At 47.6% G+C, this 22,972-nt stretch overlaps 1 protein-coding gene across 1 annotated transcript; it reads left to right on the top strand.

The window, feature by feature from the left end:
* Window positions 1-5,541: 5,541 nt before the first annotated feature.
* Window positions 5,542-11,453, top strand: LOC142186649 (SWI/SNF-related matrix-associated actin-dependent regulator of chromatin subfamily D member 3-like; the record flags this gene model as incomplete). The annotated part of the gene is made up of 3 exons (XM_075261321.1): window positions 5,542-5,664; window positions 5,767-5,868; window positions 10,784-11,453. Coding segments are annotated over 3 exons (279 nt in total), but the record flags the coding sequence as incomplete, so codon positions are not given.
* Window positions 11,454-22,972: the final 11,519 nt, after the last annotated feature.

A 22,972-nucleotide genomic window follows, 5' to 3' on the forward strand; every position in this document is an offset into this window, starting at 1 on the left:
TAATCCTATCAGCGGGGGCGAGGTGTACGGTGACATAATCCTATCAGCGGGGGCGAGGGTGTACGGTGACCATAATCCTATCAGCGGGGGCGGGGTGTACGGTGACCATAATCCTATCAGCGGGGGCGGGGTGTACGGTGACCATAATCCTATCAGCGGGGGCGGGGTGTACGGTGACCATAATCCTATCAGTGGGGGCGGGGTGTACGGTGACCATAATTCCTATCAGCGGGGGCGGGGGGTACGGTGACCATAATCCTATCAGCGGGGGGGGGGGGTGTACGGTGACCATAATCCTATCAGCGGGGGCGGGGTGTACGGTGACCATAAATCCTATCAGCGGGGGCGGGGGGGTACGGTGACCATAATCCTATCAGCGGGGGCGGGGGTGTACGGTGACCATAATCCTATCAGTGGGGGGCGGGGGTGTACGGTGACCATAATCCTATCAGTGGGGGGGTGGGGTGTATGGTGACCATAATCCTATCAGCGGGGGCGGGGTGTACGGTGACCATAATCCTATCAGTGGGGGCGGGGTGTACGGTGACCATAATCCTATCAGTGGGGGGGTGGGGTGTACGGTGACCATAATCCTATCAGCGGGGGGGGGGGGGGTGTACGCTGACCATAATCCTATCAGCAGGGGGGGGGGTGTACGGTGACCATAATCCTATCAGCGGGGGGGGGGGGGGTGTACGGTGACCATAATCCTATCAGCGGGGGCGGGGTGTACGGTGACCATAATCCTATCAGTGGGGGCGGGTGTGTACGGTGACCATAATCCTATCAGTGGGGGGTGGGGTGTATGGTGACCATAATCCTATCAGCGGGGGCGGGGTGTATGGTGACCATAATCCTATCAGCGGGGGAGGGGTGTACGGTGACCATAATCCTATCAGCGGAGGGGGGGGGGGGGTGTACGGTGACCATAATCCTATCAGCGGGGGGGGGGGGGTTGTACGGTGACCATAATCCCTATCAGTGGGGGGTGGGGTGTATGGTGACCATAATCCTATCAGTGGGGGGGGGGGTGTACGGTGACCATAATCCTATCAGCGGGGGCGGGGTGTACGGTGACCATAATCCTATCAGCGGGGGCGGGGTGTACGGTGACCATAATCCTATCAGCGGGGGCGGGGTGTACGGTGACCATAATCCTATCAGTGGGGGCGGGGTGTACGGTGACCATAATCCTATCAGCGGGGGCGGGGGGTACGGTGACCATAATCCTATCAGCGGGGGGGGGGTGTACGGTGACCATAATCCTATCAGCGGGGGCGGGGTGTACGGTGACCATAATCCTATCAGCGGGGGCGGGGGGGTACGGTGACCATAATCCTATCAGCGGGGGCGGGGGTGTACGGTGACCATAATCCTATCAGTGGGGGGCGGGGTGTACGGTGACCATAATCCCTATCAGTGGGGGGTGGGGTGTAATGGTGACCATAATCCTATCAGCGGGGGCGGGGTGTACGGTGACCATAATCCTATCAGTGGGGGGCTGGGGTGTACGGTGACCATAATCCTATCAGTGGGGGGTGGGGTGTACGGTGACCATAATCCTATCAGCGGGGGGGGGGGGGGGGGTGTACGCTGACCATAATCCCTATCAGCAGGGGGGGGGGTGTACGGTGACCATAATCCTATCAGCGGGGGGGGGGGGGTGTACGGTGACCATAATCCTATCAGCGGGTGGCGGGGTGTACGGTGACCATAATCCTATCAGTGGGGGCGGGGTGTACGGTGACCATAATCCTATCAGTGGGGGGTGGGGGTGTATGGTGACCATAATCCTATCAGCGGGGGGCGGGGTGTATGGTGACCATAATCCTATCAGCGGGGGAGGGGTGTACGGTGACCATAATCCTATCAGCGGGAGGGGGGGGGGGGGTGTACGGTGACCATAATCCTATCAGCGGGGGGGGGGGGGTTGTACGGTGACCATAATCCTATCAGTGGGGGGTGGGGTGTATGGTGACCATAATCCTATCAGTGGGGGGGGGGGTGTACGGTGACCATAATCCTATCAGCGGGGGGGGGGGGGTGTACGGTGACCATAATCCTATCAGCGGGGGCGGGGTGTACGGTGACCATAATCCTATCAGCGGGGGCGGGTGTACGGTGACCATAATCCTATCAGCGGGGGAGGGGTGTACGGTGACCATAATCCTATCAGCGGGGGCGAGGTGTACGGTGACCATAATCCTATCAGTGGGGGCGGGGTGTACGGTGACCATAAATCCTATCAGCGGGAGGGGGGGGGGGGTGTACGGTGACCATAATCCTATCAGCGGGGGCGGGGTGTACGGTGACCATAATGCTATCAGCGGGGGCGGGGTGTACGGTGACCATAATCCTATCAGCGGGGGGCGGGGTGTACGGTGACCATAATCCTATCAGTGGGGGCGGGGTGTACGGTGACCATAATCCTATCAGCGGGGGCGGGGGGGTACGGTGACCATAATCCTATCAGTGGGGGCGGGGTGTACGGTGACCATAATCCTATCAGTGGGGGCGGGGTGTACGGTGACCATAATCCTATCAGCGGGGGGGGGGGTGTACGGTGACCATAATCCTATCAGCGGGGGGGGGGGTTGTACGGTGACCATAATCCTATCAGTGGGGGCGGGGTGTACGGTGACCATAATCCTATCAGTGGGGGCGGGGTGTACGGTGACCATAATCCTATCAGCGGGGGGGGGGGGGGGGGGTGTACGGTGACCATAATCCTATCAGCGGGGGGGGGGGGGGGGTGTACGGTGACCATAATCCTATCAGCGGGGGGGGGGGGGGTGTACGGTGACCATAATCCTATCAGCGGGGGCGGGGTGTACGGTGACCATAATCCTATCAGCGGGGGTGGGGTGTACGGTGACCATAATCCTATCAGCGGGGGGGAGGGGGGGGTGTACGGTGACCATAATCCTATCAGCGGGGGCGGGGTGTACGGTGACCATAATCCTATCAGTGGGGGCGGGGTGTACGGTGACCATAATCCTATCAGCGGGGGCGGGGTGTACGGTGACCATAATCCTATCAGTGGGGGCGGGGTGTACGGTGACCATAATCCTATCAGCAGGGGGGGGGGGTGTACGGTGACCATAATCCTATCAGCGGGGGGGGGGGTTGTACGGTGACCATAATCCTATCAGTGGGGGCGGGGTGTACGGTGACCATAATCCTATCAGTGGGGGCGGGGTGTACGGTGACCATAATCCTATCAGCGGGGGGGGGGGGGGGGGGTGTACGGTGACCATAATCCTATCAGCGGGGGGGGGGGGGGGTGTACGGTAAGCAAGGCATAATCCTATCAGCGGGGGGGGGGGGGGTGTACGGTGACCATAATCCTATCAGCGGGGGCGGGGGTGTACGGTGACCATAATCCTATCAGCGGGGGCGGGGTGTACGGGTGACCATAATCCTATCAGCGGGGGTGGGGTGTACGGTGACCATAATCCTATCAGCGGGGGGGAGGGGGGGTGTACGGTGACCATAATCCTATCAGCGGGGGGTGGGGTGTATGGTGACTGTAATACTAACGCTGGGGAGCAGTGGGGGTCACAATGACTGTAATACTAACGGTGGGGAGCAGTGGGGGTTACGGTGACTGTAATACTAACGGTGGGGAGCAGTGGGGGTTACGACGACTTTAATACTAACAGTGGGGGTTATGGTGACTGTAATACTAACAGTGGGGAGCAAGTGGGGGGTTACGGTGACTGTAATACTAACGCTGGGGAGCAGTGGGGGTTATGGTGACTGTAATACTAACAGTGGGGAACAGTGGGGGTTATGGTGACTGTAATACTAACGCTGGGGAGCAGTGGGGGTTATGGTGACTGTAATACTAATAGTGGGGAGCAGTGGGGGTTACGGTGACTGTAATACTAACAGTGGGGAGCAGTGGGGGTTACGGTGACTGTAATACTAACAGTGGGGAACAGTGGGGGTTACGGTGACTGTAATACTAACGGTGGGGAGCAGTGGGGGTTATGGTGACTGTAATACTAACGCTGGGGAGCAGTGGGGGTTACGGTGACTGTAATACTAACGGTGGGGAGCAGTGGGGGTTACGGTGACTGTAATACTAACAGTGGGGAGCAGTGGGGGTTACAACGACTGTAATACTAACAGTGGGGAGTAGTGGGGTGTACGGTGACTGTAATATTATCAGTGCGGAGCAGTGGGGGTTACGGTGACTGTAATACTAACGGTGGGGAGCAATGGGGGTTACGGTGACTGTAATACTAACAGTGGGGAGCAGTGGGGGTTACGGTGACTGTAATACTAACGGTGGGGAGCAGTGGGGGTTACGGTGACTGTAATACTAACAGTGGGGAGCAGTGGGGGTTACGGTGACTGTAATACTAACAGTGCGGAGCAGTGGGGGTTACGGTGACTGTAATACTAACGGTGGGGAGCAGTGGGGGTTACGGTGGCTGTAATACTAACAGTGGGGAGCAGTGGGGTTTCGGTGACTGTAATACTAACAGTGGGGAGCAGTGGGGGTTACGGTGACTGTAATACTAACGGTGGGGAGTAGTGGGGGTTACGCGATTGTAATACTAATAGTGGGGAGCAGTGGGGGTTACGGTGACTGTAATACTAACAGTGGGGAGCAGTGGGGGTTACGGTGACTGTAATACTAACACTGGGGAGCAGTGGGGGTCACAATGACTGTAATACTAACAGTGGGGAGCAGTGGGGGTTACGGTTACTGTAATACTAACGGTGGGGAGCAGTGGGGGTTATGGTGACAGTAATACTAACGCTGGGGAGCATTGGGGGTTACGGTGGCTGTAATACTAACGGTGGGGAGCAGTGGGGATTTCGGTGACTGTAATACTAACAGTGGGGAGCAGTGGGGGTTGCGGTGACTGTAATACTAACGGTGGGGAGCAGTGGGGGTGACGGTTACTGTAATACTAACAGTGGGGAGCAGTGGGGTGTACGGTGACTGTAATACTAACAGTGGGGAGCATTGGGGGTTACTGTGGCTGTAATACTAACGGTGGGGAGCAGTGGGGGTGACGGTTACTGTAATACTAACAGTGGGGAGCAGTGGGGTGTACGGTGACTGTAATACTAACAGTGGGGAGCATTGGGGGTTACGGTGGCTGTAATACTAACGGTGGGGAGCAGTGGGGGTTACGGTGACTGTAATACTAACAGTGGGGAGCAGTGGGGTGTACGGTGACTGTAATACTAACAGTGGGGAGCAGTGGGGGTTACGGTGACTGTAATACTAACGGTGGGGAGCAGTGGGGGTTACGGTGACTGTAATACTAACGGTGGGGAGCAGTGGGGGTTACAATGACTGTAATACTAACGGTGGGGAGCAGTGGGGGTTACGGTGACTGTAATACTAACGGTGGGGAGCAGTGGGGGTTACGGTGACTGTAATACTAACGGTGGGGAGCAGTGGGGGTTACGGTGACTGTAATACTAACAGTAGGGAGCAGTGGGGGTTATGGTGACCCACAATCCTAGTTGGGTTACTTCAGCCGGATCTTGACTTGTTAGTTTTTATTTCTGTTCTAGATCCACGAGACTATTGAATCCATAAATCAGCTGAAGATACAGAGAGACTTCATGTTGAGCTTTTCTAGAGACCCGAAGGGCTATATCCAGGACTGGCTCCTGTCCCAGAGCAGAGACCTCAAGGTAAGCACATTTCTGGTTGTTTTTGAAGTCCTGCGATAGTGGTCCTGTGTCTCTTCAGTCATCACATAGACAGACTCCTTACCAGATCTTCCACTTCCATAGATTATGACAGATGTGGTTGGGAACCCAGAACAGGAGAGGAGGGCCGACTTCTACCAGGAACCCTGGTCCCAAGAGGCCGTGAGCCGCTACTTTTACTGTAAGGTGAGGTCTTTTGCCTATAATACCACCCAGCATCCTATTGGTTACACCTCTAGCTGTACAGCCCAACATCCTACTGGTTATACCTCTAGCTATACAGCCCAACATCCTACTGGTTACACCTCTAGCTATACAGCCCAGCATCCTACTGGTTACATCTCTAGCTATACAGCCCAACATCCTACTGGTTATACCTCTAGCTATACAGCCCAACATCCTACTGGTTACACCTCTAGCTATACAGCCCAACATCCTACTGGTTACACCTCTAGCTATACAGCCCGGCATCCTACTGGTTATACCTCTAGCTACACAGCCGGGCATCCTATTGGTTACACCTCTAGCTATACAGCCCAACATCCTACTGGTTATACCTCTAGCTATACAGCCCAACATCCTACTGGTTATACCTCTAGCTATACAGCCCAACATCCTACTGGTTACACCTCTAGCTATACAGCCCAACATCCTACTGGTTACACCTCTAGCTATACAGCCCAACATCCTACTGGTTATACCTCTAGCTATACAGCCCAACATCCAACTGGTTATACCTCTAGCTATACAGCCCAGCATCCTACTGGTTACACCTCTAGCTATACAGCCCAACATCCTACTGGTTACACCTCTAGCTATACAGCCCAGCATCCTACTGGATATACCTCTAGCTACACAGCCGGGCATCCTATTGGTTACACCTTTAGCTATACAGCCCAACATCCTACTGGTTATACCTCTAGCTATACAGCCCAACATCCTACTGGTTATACCTCTAGCTATACAGCCCAACATCCTACTGGTTACACCTCTAGCTATACAGCCCAACATCCTACTGGTTACACCTCTAGCTATACAGCCCAACATCCTACTGGTTACACCTCTAGCTATACAGCCCAACATCCTACTGGTTACACCTCTAGCTATACAGCCCAACATCCAACTGGTTATACCTCTAGCTATACAGCCCATCATCCTACTGGTTATACCTCTAGCTATACAGCCCATCATCCTACTGGTTATATCTCTAGCTATACAGCCTAGCATCTTACTGGTTATATCTCTAGCTATACAGCCAGGCATCCTACTGGTTATACCTCTAGCTATACAGCCCAACATCCTACTGGTTACACCTCTAGCTATACAGCCCAACATCCTACTGGTTACACCTCTAGCTATACAGCCCAACATCCTACTGGTTACACCTCTAGCTATACAGCCCAACATCCAACTGGTTATACCTCTAGCTATACAGCCCATCATCCTACTGGTTATACCTCTAGCTATACAGCCCATCATCCTACTGGTTATATCTCTAGCTATACAGCCTAGCATCTTACTGGTTATATCTCTAGCTATACAGCCAGGCATCCTACTGGTTATACCTCTAGCTATACAGCCCATCATCCTACTGGTTATATCTCTAGCTATACAGCCCATCATCCTACTGGTTATATCTCTAGCTATACAGCCCATCATCCTACTGGTTATATCTCTAGCTATACAGCCTAGCATCTTACTGGTTATATCTCTAGCTATACAGCCTAGCATCTTACTGGTTATACCTCTAGCTATACAGCCTAGCATCTTACTGGTTATACCTCTAGCTATACAGCCAGGCATCCTACTGGTTACACCTCTAGCTATACAGCCCAACATCCTACTGGTTACACCTCTAGCTATACAGCCCAACATCCTACTGGTTACACCTCTAGCTATACAGCCCAACATCCTACTGGTTACACCTCTAGCTATACAGCCCAGCATCCTACTGGATATACCTCTAGCTACACAGCCGGGCATCCTATTGGTTACACCTCTAGCTATACAGCCCAACATCCTACTGGTTATATCTCTAGCTATACAGCCCAACATCCAACTGGTTATACCTCTAGCTATACAGCCCAACATCCTACTGGTTACACCTCTAGCTATACAGCCCAACATCCTACTGGTTACACCTCTAGCTATACAGCCCAACATCCTACTGGTTACACCTCTAGCTATACAGCCCAGCATCCTACTGGATATACCTCTAGCTACACAGCCGGGCATCCTATTGGTTACACCTCTAGCTATACAGCCCAACATCCTACTGGTTATATCTCTAGCTATACAGCCCAACATCCAACTGGTTATACCTCTAGCTATACAGCCCAACATCCTACTGGTTATACCTCTAGCTATACAGCCCATCATCCTACTGGTTATACCTCTAGCTATACAGCCCAACATCCTACTGGTTATACCTCTAGCTATACAGCCCAACATCCTACTGGTTACACCTCTAGCTATACAGCCCAACATACTACTGGTTATACCTCTAGCTATACAGCCCATCATCCTACTGGTTATATCTCTAGCTATACAGCCCATCATCCTACTGGTTATATCTCTAGCTATACAGCCCATCGTCCTACTGGTTATATCTCTAGCTATACAGCCTAGCATCTTACTGGTTATACCTCTAGCTATACAGCCTAGCATCTTACTGGTTATACCTCTAGCTATACAGCCAGGCATCCTACTGGTTATATCTCTAGCTATACAGCCCAGCATCCTACTGGTTATATCTCTAGCTATACAGCCCAACATCCTACTGGTTATATCTCTAGCTATACAGCCAGGCATCCTACTGGTTATACCTCTAGCTATACAGCCCAGCATCCTACTGGTTATATCTCTAGCTATACAGCCCAACATCCTACTGGTTATATCTCTAGCTATACAGCCCAACATCCTACTGGTTACACCTCTAGCTATACAGCCCAACATCCTACTGGTTACACCTCTAGCTATACAGCCCAACATCCTACTGGTTATACCTCTAGCTATACAGCCCAACATCCAACTGGTTATACCTCTAGCTATACAGCCCAGCATCCTACTGGTTACACCTCTAGCTATACAGCCCAGCATCCTACTGGATATACCTCTAGCTACACAGCCGGGCATCCTATTGGTTACACCTCTAGCTATACAGCCCAACATCCTACTGGTTACACCTCTAGCTATACAGCCCAGCATCCTACTGGATATACCTCTAGCTACACAGCCGGGCATCCTACTGGTTATACCTCTAGCTATACAGCCCAACATCCTACTGGTTACACCTCTAGCTATACAGCCCAGCATCCTACTGGATATACCTCTAGCTACACAGCCGGGCATCCTATTGGTTACACCTCTAGCTATACAGCCCAACATCCTACTGGTTATACCTCTAGCTATACAGCCCAACATCCTACTGGTTACACCTCTAGCTATACAGCCCAACATCCTACTGGTTACACCTCTAGCTATACAGCCCAACATCCTACTGGTTACACCTCTAGCTATACAGCCCAACATCCTACTGGTTACACCTCTAGCTATACAGCCCAACATCCAACTGGTTATACCTCTAGCTATACAGCCCATCATCCTACTGGTTATACCTCTAGCTATACAGCCCATCATCCTACTGGTTATATCTCTAGCTATACAGCCTAGCATCTTACTGGTTATATCTCTAGCTATACAGCCAGGCATCCTACTGGTTACACCTCTAGCTATACAGCCCAACATCCTACTGGTTACACCTCTAGCTATACAGCCCAACATCCTACTGGTTACACCTCTAGCTATACAGCCCAACATCCTACTGGTTACACCTCTAGCTATACAGCCCAGCATCCTACTGGATATACCTCTAGCTACACAGCCGGGCATCCTATTGGTTACACCTCTAGCTATACAGCCCAACATCCTACTGGTTATATCTCTAGCTATACAGCCCATAATCCTACTGGTTATACCTCTAGCTATACAGCCCAACATCCTACTGGTTATATCTCTAGCTATACAGCCCATAATCCTACTGGTTATACCTCTAGCTATACAGCCCAACATCCTACTGGTTACACCTCTAGCTATACAGCCCAACATCCTACTGGTTACACCTCTAGCTATACAGCCCAACATCCAACTGGTTATACCTCTAGCTATACAGCCCATCATCCTACTGGTTATATCTCTAGCTATACAGCCTAGCATCTTACTGGTTATATCTCTAGCTATACAGCCAGGCATCCTACTGGTTATACCTCTAGCTATACAGCCCATCATCCTACTGGTTATATCTCTAGCTATACAGCCCATCATCCTACTGGTTATATCTCTAGCTATACAGCCCATCATCCTACTGGTTATATCTCTAGCTATACAGCCTAGCATCTTACTGGTTATACCTCTAGCTATACAGCCTAGCATCTTACTGGTTATACCTCTAGCTATACAGCCAGGCATCCTACTGGTTATATCTCTAGCTATACAGCCCAGCATCCTACTGGTTATATCTCTAGCTATACAGCCCAACATCCTACTGGTTATATCTCTAGCTATACAGCCAGGCATCCTACTGGTTATACCTCTAGCTATACAGCCCAGCATCCTACTGGTTATATCTCTAGCTATACAGCCCAACATCCTACTGGTTATATCTCTAGCTATACAGCCCAACATCCTACTGGTTATACCTCTAGCTATACAGCCCAGCCTCCTACTGGTTATACCTCTAGCTATACAGCCCAACATCCTACTGGTTATATCTCTAGCTATACAGCCCAGCGTCCTATTGGTTATACCTGGCAATATATATGAGATATTTATCTGTATATCATTGGAAGATCCAGCTTTTAGATTTTAGTAGCATTTCCTCTTACAAGGATTCCCCCAAGCAGGTACGTACTGTAGTTTGGCTATTGAAATGAATGGAGCGGTGCGTGGGCTGTTCCACAAGCACAACATGGTGGTCTCAGCAGTCGGACCCCCACTGATCCTATGACTAGGGTACAATTTGCTTTGGTGGCAGAACTCCTTTTGTGTGACACCACAGACCTCCGATTTCTTGGCACTGAACTCTTTACCTATTGTGTTTCAGATCCAGCAGAGACGACAGGAGTTGGAGCAGTCTCTTGGTGTCCGGAACACATAACCATCTCCCGGTTGCGCCATTGATGTTGGTGTTCCTGTCCGTGGCTGATACATCTCCATTCTTACTGCTCCCTCGTGGTCCATACACAGGACAAGAACTCATGGCCTAGTATTAGATATTGCTGGTGCTCACCTGCTCTCCTTTCATGGTCTGTTCCACCATGTGACCCAGCGGCAGGAGACCTTCATGTGTCAGAAGTGCCAAGTGACTGTACATGATGATTATCACTGCAATGAATGGACCACAAGTGGTATCTGGACCAAGTGCAGGGGGAGGGTCCCCAATGTCAGTATTATTTTTATACAGGGACACTATATCCACATTCGGTCAGTCACAGAAGGTCCAGCTGTAGGTACCAAAGACTATGACAAGTCGTTTTACATAACAAGGTCTTCTAGAAACTTCTAGACGAGAACCAGATATTGGCTTTAAAGGAGCCCCCGTGGATTTGATGGCCACTAATAGCCTCAGTGGTGTCTACAATGTGGATGTCTCATGAGAGGTCACACGTGTTCTCTGCACTCTAATGCATGGCCGCAAAGTCCTCCAGATGTGGGCCACTCACTGCTTGGCACGCGGCATTACTGCATGTCGCCACATTACCTATCAGCACGTGTGTCCATATACGTTGGAATAGAGGGAGTGAGAGGACGGGGGGGGGGAGTTGTGGCCTGGGCCATTAGGTAGTTGTGGGGGGTAGATAGAAGTTGTGTATAATACTGTTGTAGCTGCTGTGTGTAGCGTCACAATGTGACAGTTCATTAAATTCCATTTCTACCACTGAGACTGAGAACATCATTATTGTGCGCACTAATGTGACAAGTGTGTAAACGTGCAAGAGAGTGGTGAGCAGAGCAGCACAAGCCGTACACAAGGTCCAAAGGACAATGGCTTCTGTCCTATATAGTATAACTGTATTATTGTGAGCACTATTGGGCAGAGTGTGTAATATGTACAAGAGAATGGTGAGCAGAGCAGCACAAGCCGTACACAAGGTCCAAAGGACAATGGCTTCCGTCCTATATAGTATAACTGTATTATTGTGAGCACTAATGTGACAAGTGTGTAAACGTGCAAGAGAGTGGTGAGCAGAGCAGCACAAGCCGTACACAAGGTCCAAAGGACAACGGCTTCCGTCCTATATAGTATAACTGTATTATTGTGCGCACTATTGGGCAGAGTGTGTAATACGTACAAGAGAGTGGTGAGCAGAGCAGCACAAGCCGTACACAAGGTCTGAAGGACAATGGCTTCTGTCCTATATATTATAACTGTATTAGTGTGAGCACTATTGGGCCGAGTGTGTAATATGTACAAGAGAGTGGTGAGCAGAGCAGCACAAGCCGTACACAAGGTACAAAGGACAATGGCTTCCGTCCTATATAGTATAACTGTATTATTGTGAGCACTAATGTGACAAGTGTGTAATACGTACAAGAGAATGGTGAGCAGAGCAGCACAAGCCGTACACAAGGTCCAAAGGACAATGGCTTCTGTCCTATATAGTATAACTGTATTATTGTGAGCACTATTGGGCAGAGTGTGTAATATGTACAAGAGAATGGTGAGCAGAGCAGCACAAGCCGTACACAAGGTCCAAAGGGCAATGACTTCTGTCCTATATATTATAACTGTATTATTGTGAGCACTATTGGGCAGAGTGTGTAATACGTACAAGAGAGTGGTGAGCAGAGCAGCACAAGCCGTACACAAGGTCCAAAGGACAATGGCTTCCGTCCTATATTGTATAACTGTATTATTGTGAGCACTAATGTGACAAGTGTGTAAACGTGCAAGAGAGTGGTGAGCAGAGCAGCACAAGCCGTACACAAGGTCCAAAGGACAATGGCTTCTGTCCTATATAGTATAACTGTATTATTGTGAGCACTATTGGGCAGAGTGTGTAATATGTACAAGAGAATGGTGAGCAGAGCAGCACAAGCCGTACACAAGGTCCAAAGGACAATGGCTTCCGTCCTATATAGTATAACTGTATTATTGTGAGCACTAATGTGACAAGTGTGTAAACGTGCAAGAGAGTGGTGAGCAGAGCAGCACAAGCCGTACACAAGGTCCAAAGGACAACGGCTTCCGTCCTATATAGTATAACTGTATTATTGTGCGCACTATTGGGCAGAGTGTGTAATACGTACAAGAGAGTGGTGAGCAGAGCAGCACAAGCCGTACACAAGGTCTGAAGGACAATGGCTTCTGTCCTATATATTATAACTGTATTAGTGTGAGCACTATTGGGCCGAGTGTGTAATATGTACAAGAGAGTGGTGAGCAGAGCAGCACAAGCCGTACACAAGGTACAAAGGACAATGGCTTCCGTCCTATATAGTATAACTGTATTATTGTGAGCACTAATGTGACAAGTGTGTAATACGTACAAGAGAATGGTGAGCAGAGCAGCACAAGCCGTACACAAGGTCCAAAGGACAATGGCTTCTGTCCTATATAGTATAACTGTATTATTGTGAGCACTATTGGGCAGAGTGTGTAATATGTACAAGAGAATGGTGAGCAGAGCAGCACAAGCCGTACACAAGGTCCAAAGGGCAATGACTTCTGTCCTATATATTATAACTGTATTATTGTGAGCACTATTGGGCAGAGTGTGTAATACGTACAAGAGAGTGGTGAGCAGAGCAGCACAAGCCGTACACAAGGTCTGAAGGACAACGGTTTCCGTCCTATATAGTATAACTGTATTATTGTGAGCACTATTGGGCCGAGTGTGTAATATGTACAAGAGAATGGTGAGCAGAGCAGCACAAGCCGTACACAAGGTACAAAGGACAATGGCTTCCGTCCTATATAGTATAACTGTATTATTGTGAGCACTATTGGGCCGAGTGTGTAATACGTGCAAGAGAGTGGTGAACAGAGCAGCACAAGCCGTACACAAGGTCCAAAGGGCAATGGCTTCCGTCCTATATAGTATAACTGTATTATTGTGAGCACTATTGTGACAAGTGTGTAATATGTACAAGAGAATGGAGAGCAGAGCAGCACAAGCCGTACACAAGGTCCAAAGGGCAATGGCTTCTGTCCTATATATTATAACTGTATTAGTGTGAGCACTATTGGGCAGAGTGTGTAATACGTACAAGAGAGTGGTGAGCAGAGCAGCACAAGCCGTACACAAGGTACAAAGGACAATGGCTTCCGTCCTATATAGTATAACTGTATTATTGTGAGCACTATTGGGCCGAGTGTGTAATATGTACAAGAGAATGGAGAGCAGAGCAGCACAAGCCGTACACAAGGTCCAAAGGGCAATGGCTTCTGTCCTATATATTATAACTGTATTAGTGTGAGCACTATTGGGCAGAGTGTGTAATATGTACAAGAGAATGGTGAGCAGAGCAGCACAAGCCGTACACAAGGTCCAAAGGGCAATGACTTCTGTCCTATATATTATAACTGTATTATTGTGAGCACTATTGGGCAGAGTGTGTAATATGTACAAGAGAGTGGTGAGCAGAGCAGCACAAACCGTACACAAGGTCTGAAGGACAACGGTTTCCGTCCTATATAGTATAACTGTATTATTGTGAGCACTATTGGGCCGAGTGTGTAATATGTACAAGAGAATGGTGAGCAGAGCAGCACAAGCCGTACACAAGGTCCAAAGGGCAATGGCTTCTGTCCTATATAGTATAACTGTATTATTGTGAGCACTAATGTGACAAGTGTGTAATACGTACAAGAGAGTGGTGAGCAGAGCAGCACAAGCCGTACACAAGGTCCAAAGGGCAATGGCTTCCGTCCTATATAGTATAACTGTATTATTGTGAGCACTATTGGGCAGAGTGTGTAATACGTACAAGAGAGTGGTGAGCAGAGCAGCACAAGCCGTACACAAGGTCCAAAGGGCAATGGCTTCCGTCCTATATAGTATAACTGTATTATTGTGAGCACTATTGGGCAGAGTGTGTAATACGTGCAAGAGAGTGGTGAACAGAGCAGCACAAGCCGTACACAAGGTCCAAAGGGCAATGGCTTCCGTCCTATATAGTATAACTGTATTATTGTGAGCACTATTGGGCAGAGTGTGTAATACGTGCAAGAGAGTGGTGAGCAGAGCAGCACAAGCCGTACACAAGGTACAAAGGACAATGGCTTCCGTCCTATATAGTATAACTGTATTATTGTGAGCACTATTGGGCCGAGTGTGTAATACGTGCAAGAGAGTGGTGAACAGAGCAGCACAAGCCGTACACAAGGTCCAAAGGGCAATGGCTTCCGTCCTATATAGTATAACTGTATTATTGTGAGCACTATTGTGACAAGTGTGTAAACGTACAAGAGAGTGGTGAGCAGAGCAGCACAAACCGTACACAAGGTCCAAAGGACAATGGCTTCTGTCCTATATAGTATAACTGTATTATTGTGAGCACTATTGGGCAGAGTGTGTAATACGTACAAGAGAGTGGAGAGCAGAGCAGCACAAGCCGTACACAAGGTCCAAAGGGCAACGGCTTCCGTCCTATATAGTATAACTGTATTATTGTGAGCACTATTGGGCAGAGTGTGTAATACGTACAAGAGAGTGGAGAGCAGAGCAGCACAAGCCGTACACAAGGTCCAAAGGGCAATGGCTTCCGTCCTATATAGTATAACTGTATTATTGTGAGCACTATTGTGACAAGTGTGTAAACGTACAAGAGAGTGGTGAGCAGAGCAGCACAAACCGTACACAAGGTACAAAGGACAATGGCTTCCGTCCTATATAGTATAACTGTATTATTGTGAGCACTATTGTGACAAGTGTGTAAACGTACAAGAGAGTGGTGAGCAGAGCAGCACAAGCCGTACACAAGGTACAAAGGACAATGGCTTCCGTCCTATATAGTATAACTGTATTATTGTGAGCACTATTCAGCACAAGCCGTACACAAGGTCCAAAGGGCAATGGCTTCTGTCCTATATAGTATAACTGTATTATTGTGAGCACTATTGCGCAGAGTGTGTAATACGTACAAGAGAGTGGTGAGCAGAGCAGCACAAGCCGTACACAAGGTACAAAGGACAATGGCTTCCGTCCTATATAGTATAACTGTATTATTGTGAGCACTATTGGGCCGAGTGTGTAATATGTACAAGAGAATGGAGAGCAGAGCAGCACAAGCCGTACACAAGGTCCAAAGGGCAATGGCTTCTGTCCTATATATTATAACTGTATTAGTGTGAGCACTATTGGGCAGAGTGTGTAATACGTACAAGAGAGTGGTGAGCAGAGCAGCACAAGCCGTACACAAGGTACAAAGGGCAATGGCTTCTGTCCTATATAGTATAACTGTATTATTGTGAGCACTAATGTGACAAGTGTGTAATACGTACAAGAGAATGGTGAGCAGAGCAGCACAAGCCGTACACAAGGTCCAAAGGACAATGGCTTCCGTCCTATATAGTATAACTGTATTATTGTGAGCACTATTGGGCAGAGTGTGTAATACGTACAAGAGAGTGGTGAGCAAAGCAGCACAAGCCGTACACAAGGTACAAAGGACAATGGCTTCCGTCCTATATAGTATAACTGTATTATTGTGAGCACTATTGGGCCGAGTGTGTAATACGTACAAGAGAGTGGTGAGCAGAGCAGCACAAGCCGTACACAAGGTACAAAGGGCAATGGCTTCTGTCCTATATATTATAACTGTATTATTGTGAGCACTATTGGGCAGAGTGTGTAATATGTACAAGAGAATGGAGAGCAGAGCAGCACAAGCCGTACACAAGTTCCAAAGGGCAATGGCTTCTGTCCTATATAGTATAACTGTATTATTGTGAGCACTAATGTGACAAGTGTGTAAACGTGCAAGAGAGTGGTGAGCAGAGCAGCACAAGCCGTACACAAGGTCCAAAGGACAATGGCTTCTGTCCTATATAGTATAACTGTATTATTGTGCGCACTAATGTGACAAGTGTGTAATACGTACAAGAAAGTGGTGAGCAGAGCAGCACAAGCCGTACACAAGGTCCAAAGGACAATGGCTTCCGTCCTATATAGTATAACTGTATTATTGTGAGCACTATTGGGCAGAGTGTGTAATACGTACAAGAGAATGGTGAGCAGAGCAGCACAAGCCGTACACAAGGTCTGAAGGACAATGGCTTCTGTCCTATATAGTATAACTGTATTATTGTGAGCACTATTGGGCAGAGTGTGTAATACGTACAAGAGAATGGTGAGCAGAGCAGCACAAGCCGTACACAAGGTCCAAAGGACAACGGCTTCCGTCCTATATAGTATAACTGTATTATTGTGAGCACTATTGGGCAGAGTGTGTAATACGTACAAGAGAGTGGAGAGCAGAGCAGCACAAGCCGTACACAAGGTACAAAGGACAATGGCTTCCGTCCTATATAGTATAACTGTATTATTGTGAGCACTATTGTGACAAGTGTGTAATACGTACAAGAGAGTGGTGAGCAGAGCAGCACAAACCGTACACAAGGTCCAAAGGACAATGGCTTCCGTCCTATATAGTATAACTGTATTATTGTGCGCACTAATGTGACAAGTGTGTAATACGTACAAGAGAGTGGTGAGCAGAGCAGCACAAGCCGTACACAAGGTCCAAAGGACAATGGCTTCCGTCCTATATAGTATAACTGTATTATTGTGAGCACTAATGTGACAAGTGTGTAATACGTACAAGAGAGTGGTGAGCAGAGCAGCACAAGCCGTACACAAGGTACAAAGGACAATGGCTTCCGTCCTATATAGTATAACTGTATTATTGTGAGCACTATTGGGCAGAGTGTGTAATATGTACAAGAGAGTGGTGAGCAGAGCAGCACAAGCCGTACACAAGGTACAAAGGACAATGGCTTCCGTCCTATATAGTATAACTGTATTATTGTGAGCACTATTGGGCAGAGTGTGTAATACGTACAAGAGAGTGGTGAGCAGAGCAGCACAAACCGTACACAAGGTCCAAAGGACAATGGCTTCCGTCCTATATATTATAACTGTATTATTGTGAGCACTATTGGGTCGAGTGTGTAATACGTACAAGAGAATGGTGAGCAGAGCAGCACAAGCCGTACACAAGGTCCAAAGGACAATGGCTTCCGTCCTATATAGTATAACTGTATTATTGTGAGCACTAATGTGACAAGTGTGTAAACGTGCAAGAGAGTGGAGAGCAGAGCAGCACAAGCCGTACACAAGGTACAAAGGACAATGGCTTCCGTCCTATATAGTATAACTGTATTATTGTGAGCACTAATGTGACAAGTGTGTAAACGTGCAAGAGAGTGGTGAGCAGAGCAGCACAAGCCGTACACAAGGTCCAAAGGACAATGGCTTCTGTCCTATATAGTATAACTGTATTATTGTGCGCACTAATGTGACAAGTGTGTAATACGTACAAGAAAGTGGTGAGCAGAGCAGCACAAGCCGTACACAAGGTCCAAAGGACAATGGCTTCCGTCCTATATAGTATAACTGTATTATTGTGAGCACTATTGGGCAGAGTGTGTAATATGTACAAGAGAGTGGTGAGCAGAGCAGCACAAGCCGTACACAAGGTCTGAAGGACAATGGCTTCTGTCCTATATAGTATAACTGTATTATTGTGAGCACTATTGGGCAGAGTGTGTAATATGTACAAGAGAATGGAGAGCAGAGCAGCACAAGCCGTACACAAGGTCCAAAGGACAATGGCTTCCGTCCTATATAGTATAACTGTATTATTGTGAGCACTATTGGGCAGAGTGTGTAATACGTACAAGAGAGTGGTGAGCAGAGCAGCACAAGCCGTACACAAGGTCCAAAGGGCAATGGCTTCCGTCCTATATAGTATAACTGTATTATTGTGAGCACTAATGTGACAAGTGTGTAATACGTACAAGAGAATGGTGAGCAGAGCAGCACAAGCCGTACACAAGGTACAAAGGACAATGGCTTCCGTCCTATATAGTATAACTGTATTATTGTGAGCACTATTGGGCCGAGTGTGTAATACGTACAAGAGAGTGGTGAGCAGAGCAGCACAAGCCGTACACAAGGTACAAAGGACAATGGCTTCCGTCCTATATAGTATAACTGTATTATTGTGAGCACTAATGTGACAAGTGTGTAAACGTGCAAGAGAGTGGTGAGCAGAGCAGCACAAACCGTACACAAGGTCTGAAGGACAATGGCTTCCGTCCTATATAGTATAACTGTATTATTGTGAGCACTATTGGGCAGAGTGTGTAATACGTACAAGAGAATGGTGAGCAGAGCAGCACAAGCCGTACACAAGGTCCAAAGGACAACGGCTTCCGTCCTATATAGTATAACTGTATTATTGTGAGCACTATTGGGCAGAGTGTGTAATACGTACAAGAGAGTGGAGAGCAGAGCAGCACAAGCCGTACACAAGGTACAAAGGACAATGGCTTCCGTCCTATATAGTATAACTGTATTATTGTGAGCACTATTGTGACAAGTGTGTAATACGTACAAGAGAGTGGTGAGCAGAGCAGCACAAACCGTACACAAGGTCCAAAGGACAATGGCTTCTGTCCTATATAGTATAACTGTATTATTGTGCGCACTAATGTGACAAGTGTGTAAACGTGCAAGAGAGTGGTGAGCAGAGCAGCACAAGCCGTACACAAGGTCCAAAGGACAATGGCTTCCGTCCTATATAGTATAACTGTATTATTGTGAGCACTATTGTGACAAGTGTGTAATACGTACAAGAGAGTGGTGAGCAGAGCAGCACAAACCGTACACAAGGTCCAAAGGACAATGGCTTCCGTCCTATATAGTATAACTGTATTATTGTGCGCACTAATGTGACAAGTGTGTAATACGTACAAGAGAGTGGTGAGCAGAGCAGCACAAGCCGTACACAAGGTCCAAAGGACAATGGCTTCCGTCCTATATAGTATAACTGTATTATTGTGAGCACTATTGGGCAGAGTGTGTAATATGTACAAGAGAGTGGTGAGCAGAGCAGCACAAGCCGTACACAAGGTACAAAGGACAATGGCTTCCGTCCTATATAGTATAACTGTATTATTGTGAGCACTATTGGGCAGAGTGTGTAATACGTACAAGAGAGTGGTGAGCAGAGCAGCACAAACCGTACACAAGGTCCAAAGGACAATGGCTTCCGTCCTATATATTATAACTGTATTATTGTGAGCACTATTGGGTCGAGTGTGTAATACGTACAAGAGAATGGTGAGCAGAGCAGCACAAGCCGTACACAAGGTCCAAAGGACAATGGCTTCCGTCCTATATAGTATAACTGTATTATTGTGAGCACTAATGTGACAAGTGTGTAAACGTGCAAGAGAGTGGTGAGCAGAGCAGCACAAACCGTACACAAGGTCTGAAGGACAATGGCTTCTGTCCTATATATTATAACTGTATTATTGTGAGCACTAATGTGACAAGTGTGTAATACGTACAAGAGAGTGGTGAGCAGAGCAGCACAAACCGTACACAAGGTCCAAAGGACAATGGCTTCCGTCCTATATAGTATAACTGTATTATTGTGAGCACTAATGTGACAAGTGTGTAATACGTACAAGAGAGTGGTGAGCAGAGCAGCACAAGCCGTACACAAGGTACAAAGGACAATGGCTTCCGTCCTATATAGTATAACTGTATTATTGTGAGCACTAATGTGACAAGTGTGTAATACGTACAAGAGAGTGGTGAGCAGAGCAGCACAAGCCGTACACAAGGTACAAAGGACAATGACTTCTGTCCTATATAGTATAACTGTATTATTGTGAGCACTAATGTGACAAGTGTGTAATACGTACAAGAGAATGGAGAGCAGAGCAGCACAAACCGTACACAAGGTACAAAGGACAATGGCTTCCGTCCTATATAGTATAACTGTATTATTGTGAGCACTATTGGGCAGAGTGTGTAATACGTACAAGAGAGTGGAGAGCAGAGCAGCACAAGCCGTACACAAGGTACAAAGGACAATGGCTTCCGTCCTATATAGTATAACTGTATTATTGTGCGCACTATTGGGCAGAGTGTGTAATACGTACAAGAGAGTGGTGAGCAGAGCAGCACAAGCCGTACACAAGGTACAAAGGACAATGGCTTCCGTCCTATATAGTATAACTGTATTATTGTGAGCACTAATGTGACAAGTGTGTAATACGTACAAGAGAGTGGTGAGCAGAGCAGCACAAGCCGTACACAAGGTACAAAGGACAATGGCTTCTGTCCTATATAGTATAACTGTATTATTGTGAGCACTATTGGGCCGAGTGTGTAATACGTGCAAGAGAGTGGTGAGCAGAGCAGCACAAGCCGTACACAAGGTCCAAAGGACAATGGCTTCCGTCCTATATAGTATAACTGTATTATTGTGAGCACTATTGGGCCGAGTGTGTAATACGTGCAAGAGAGTGGTGAGCAGAGCAGCACAAGCCGTACACAAGGTCCAAAGGACAATGGCTTCCGTCCTATATAGTATAACTGTATTATTGTGAGCACTAATGTGACAAGTGTGTAATACGTACAAGAGAGTGGTGAGCAGAGCAGCACAAGCCGTACACAAGGTCCAAAGGACAATGGCTTCCGTCCTATATAGTATAACTGTATTATTGTGAGCACTATTGGGCAGAGTGTGTAATATGTACAAGAGAGTGGTGAGCAGAGCAGCACAAGCCGTACACAAGGTACAAAGGACAATGGCTTCCGTCCTATATAGTATAACTGTATTATTGTGAGCACTATTGGGCAGAGTGTGTAATACGTACAAGAGAATGGTGAGCAGAGCAGCACAAGCCGTACACAAGGTACAAAGGACAATGGCTTCCGTCCTATATAGTATAACTGTATTATTGTGAGCACTAATGTGACAAGTGTGTAATACGTACAAGAGAATGGTGAGCAGAGCAGCACAAGCCGTACACAAGGTACAAAGGACAATGGCTTCCGTCCTATATAGTATAACTGTATTATTGTGAGCACTAATGTGACAAGTGTGTAATACGTACAAGAGAGTGGTGAGCAGAGCAGCACAAGCCGTACACAAGGTCCAAAGGACAATGGCTTCCGTCCTATATAGTATAACTGTATTATTGTGAGCACTATTGGGCAGAGTGTGTAATATGTACAAGAGAGTGGTGAGCAGAGCAGCACAAGCCGTACACAAGGTACAAAGGACAATGGCTTCCGTCCTATATAGTATAACTGTATTATTGTGAGCACTATTGGGCAGAGTGTGTAATACGTACAAGAGAATGGTGAGCAGAGCAGCACAAGCCGTACACAAGGTACAAAGGACAATGGCTTCCGTCCTATATAGTATAACTGTATTATTGTGAGCACTAATGTGACAAGTGTGTAATACGTACAAGAGAGTGGTGAGCAGAGCAGCACAAGCCGTACACAAGGTACAAAGGACAATGGCTTCCGTCCTATATAGTATAACTGTATTATTGTGAGCACTATTGGGCAGAGTGTGTAATACGTGCAAGAGAGTGGTGAGCAGAGCAGCACAAGCCGTACACAAGGTCTGAAGGACAATGGCTTCCGTCCTATATTGTATAACTGTATTATTGTGAGCACTAATGTGACAAGTGTGTAAACGTGCAAGAGAGTGGTGAGCAGAGCAGCACAAACCGTACACAAGGTCTGAAGGACAATGGCTTCTGTCCTATATATTATAACTGTATTATTGTGAGCACTAATGTGACAAGTGTGTAATACGTACAAGAGAGTGGTGAGCAGAGCAGCACAAACCGTACACAAGGTCCAAAGGACAATGGCTTCCGTCCTATATAGTATAACTGTATTATTGTGAGCACTATTGGGTAGAGTGTGTAATACGTACAAGAGAATGGTGAGCAGAGCAGCACAAGCCGTACACAAGGTCCAAAGGACAATGGCTTCCGTCCTATATAGTATAACTGTATTATTGTGAGCACTATTGGGCAGAGTGTGTAATACGTGCAAGAGAGTGGTGAGCAGAGCAGCACAAGCCGTACACAAGGTACAAAGGACAATGACTTCTGTCCTATATAGTATAACTGTATTATTGTGAGCACTAATGTGACAAGTGTGTAATACGTACAAGAGAATGGAGAGCAGAGCAGCACAAACCGTACACAAGGTACAAAGGACAATGGCTTCCGTCCTATATAGTA

The sequence above is a fragment of the Leptodactylus fuscus genome, unplaced genomic scaffold, assembly GCF_031893055.1.
Source record: "Leptodactylus fuscus isolate aLepFus1 unplaced genomic scaffold, aLepFus1.hap2 HAP2_SCAFFOLD_1104, whole genome shotgun sequence".
Classification (NCBI taxonomy): domain Eukaryota; kingdom Metazoa; phylum Chordata; class Amphibia; order Anura; family Leptodactylidae; genus Leptodactylus; species Leptodactylus fuscus.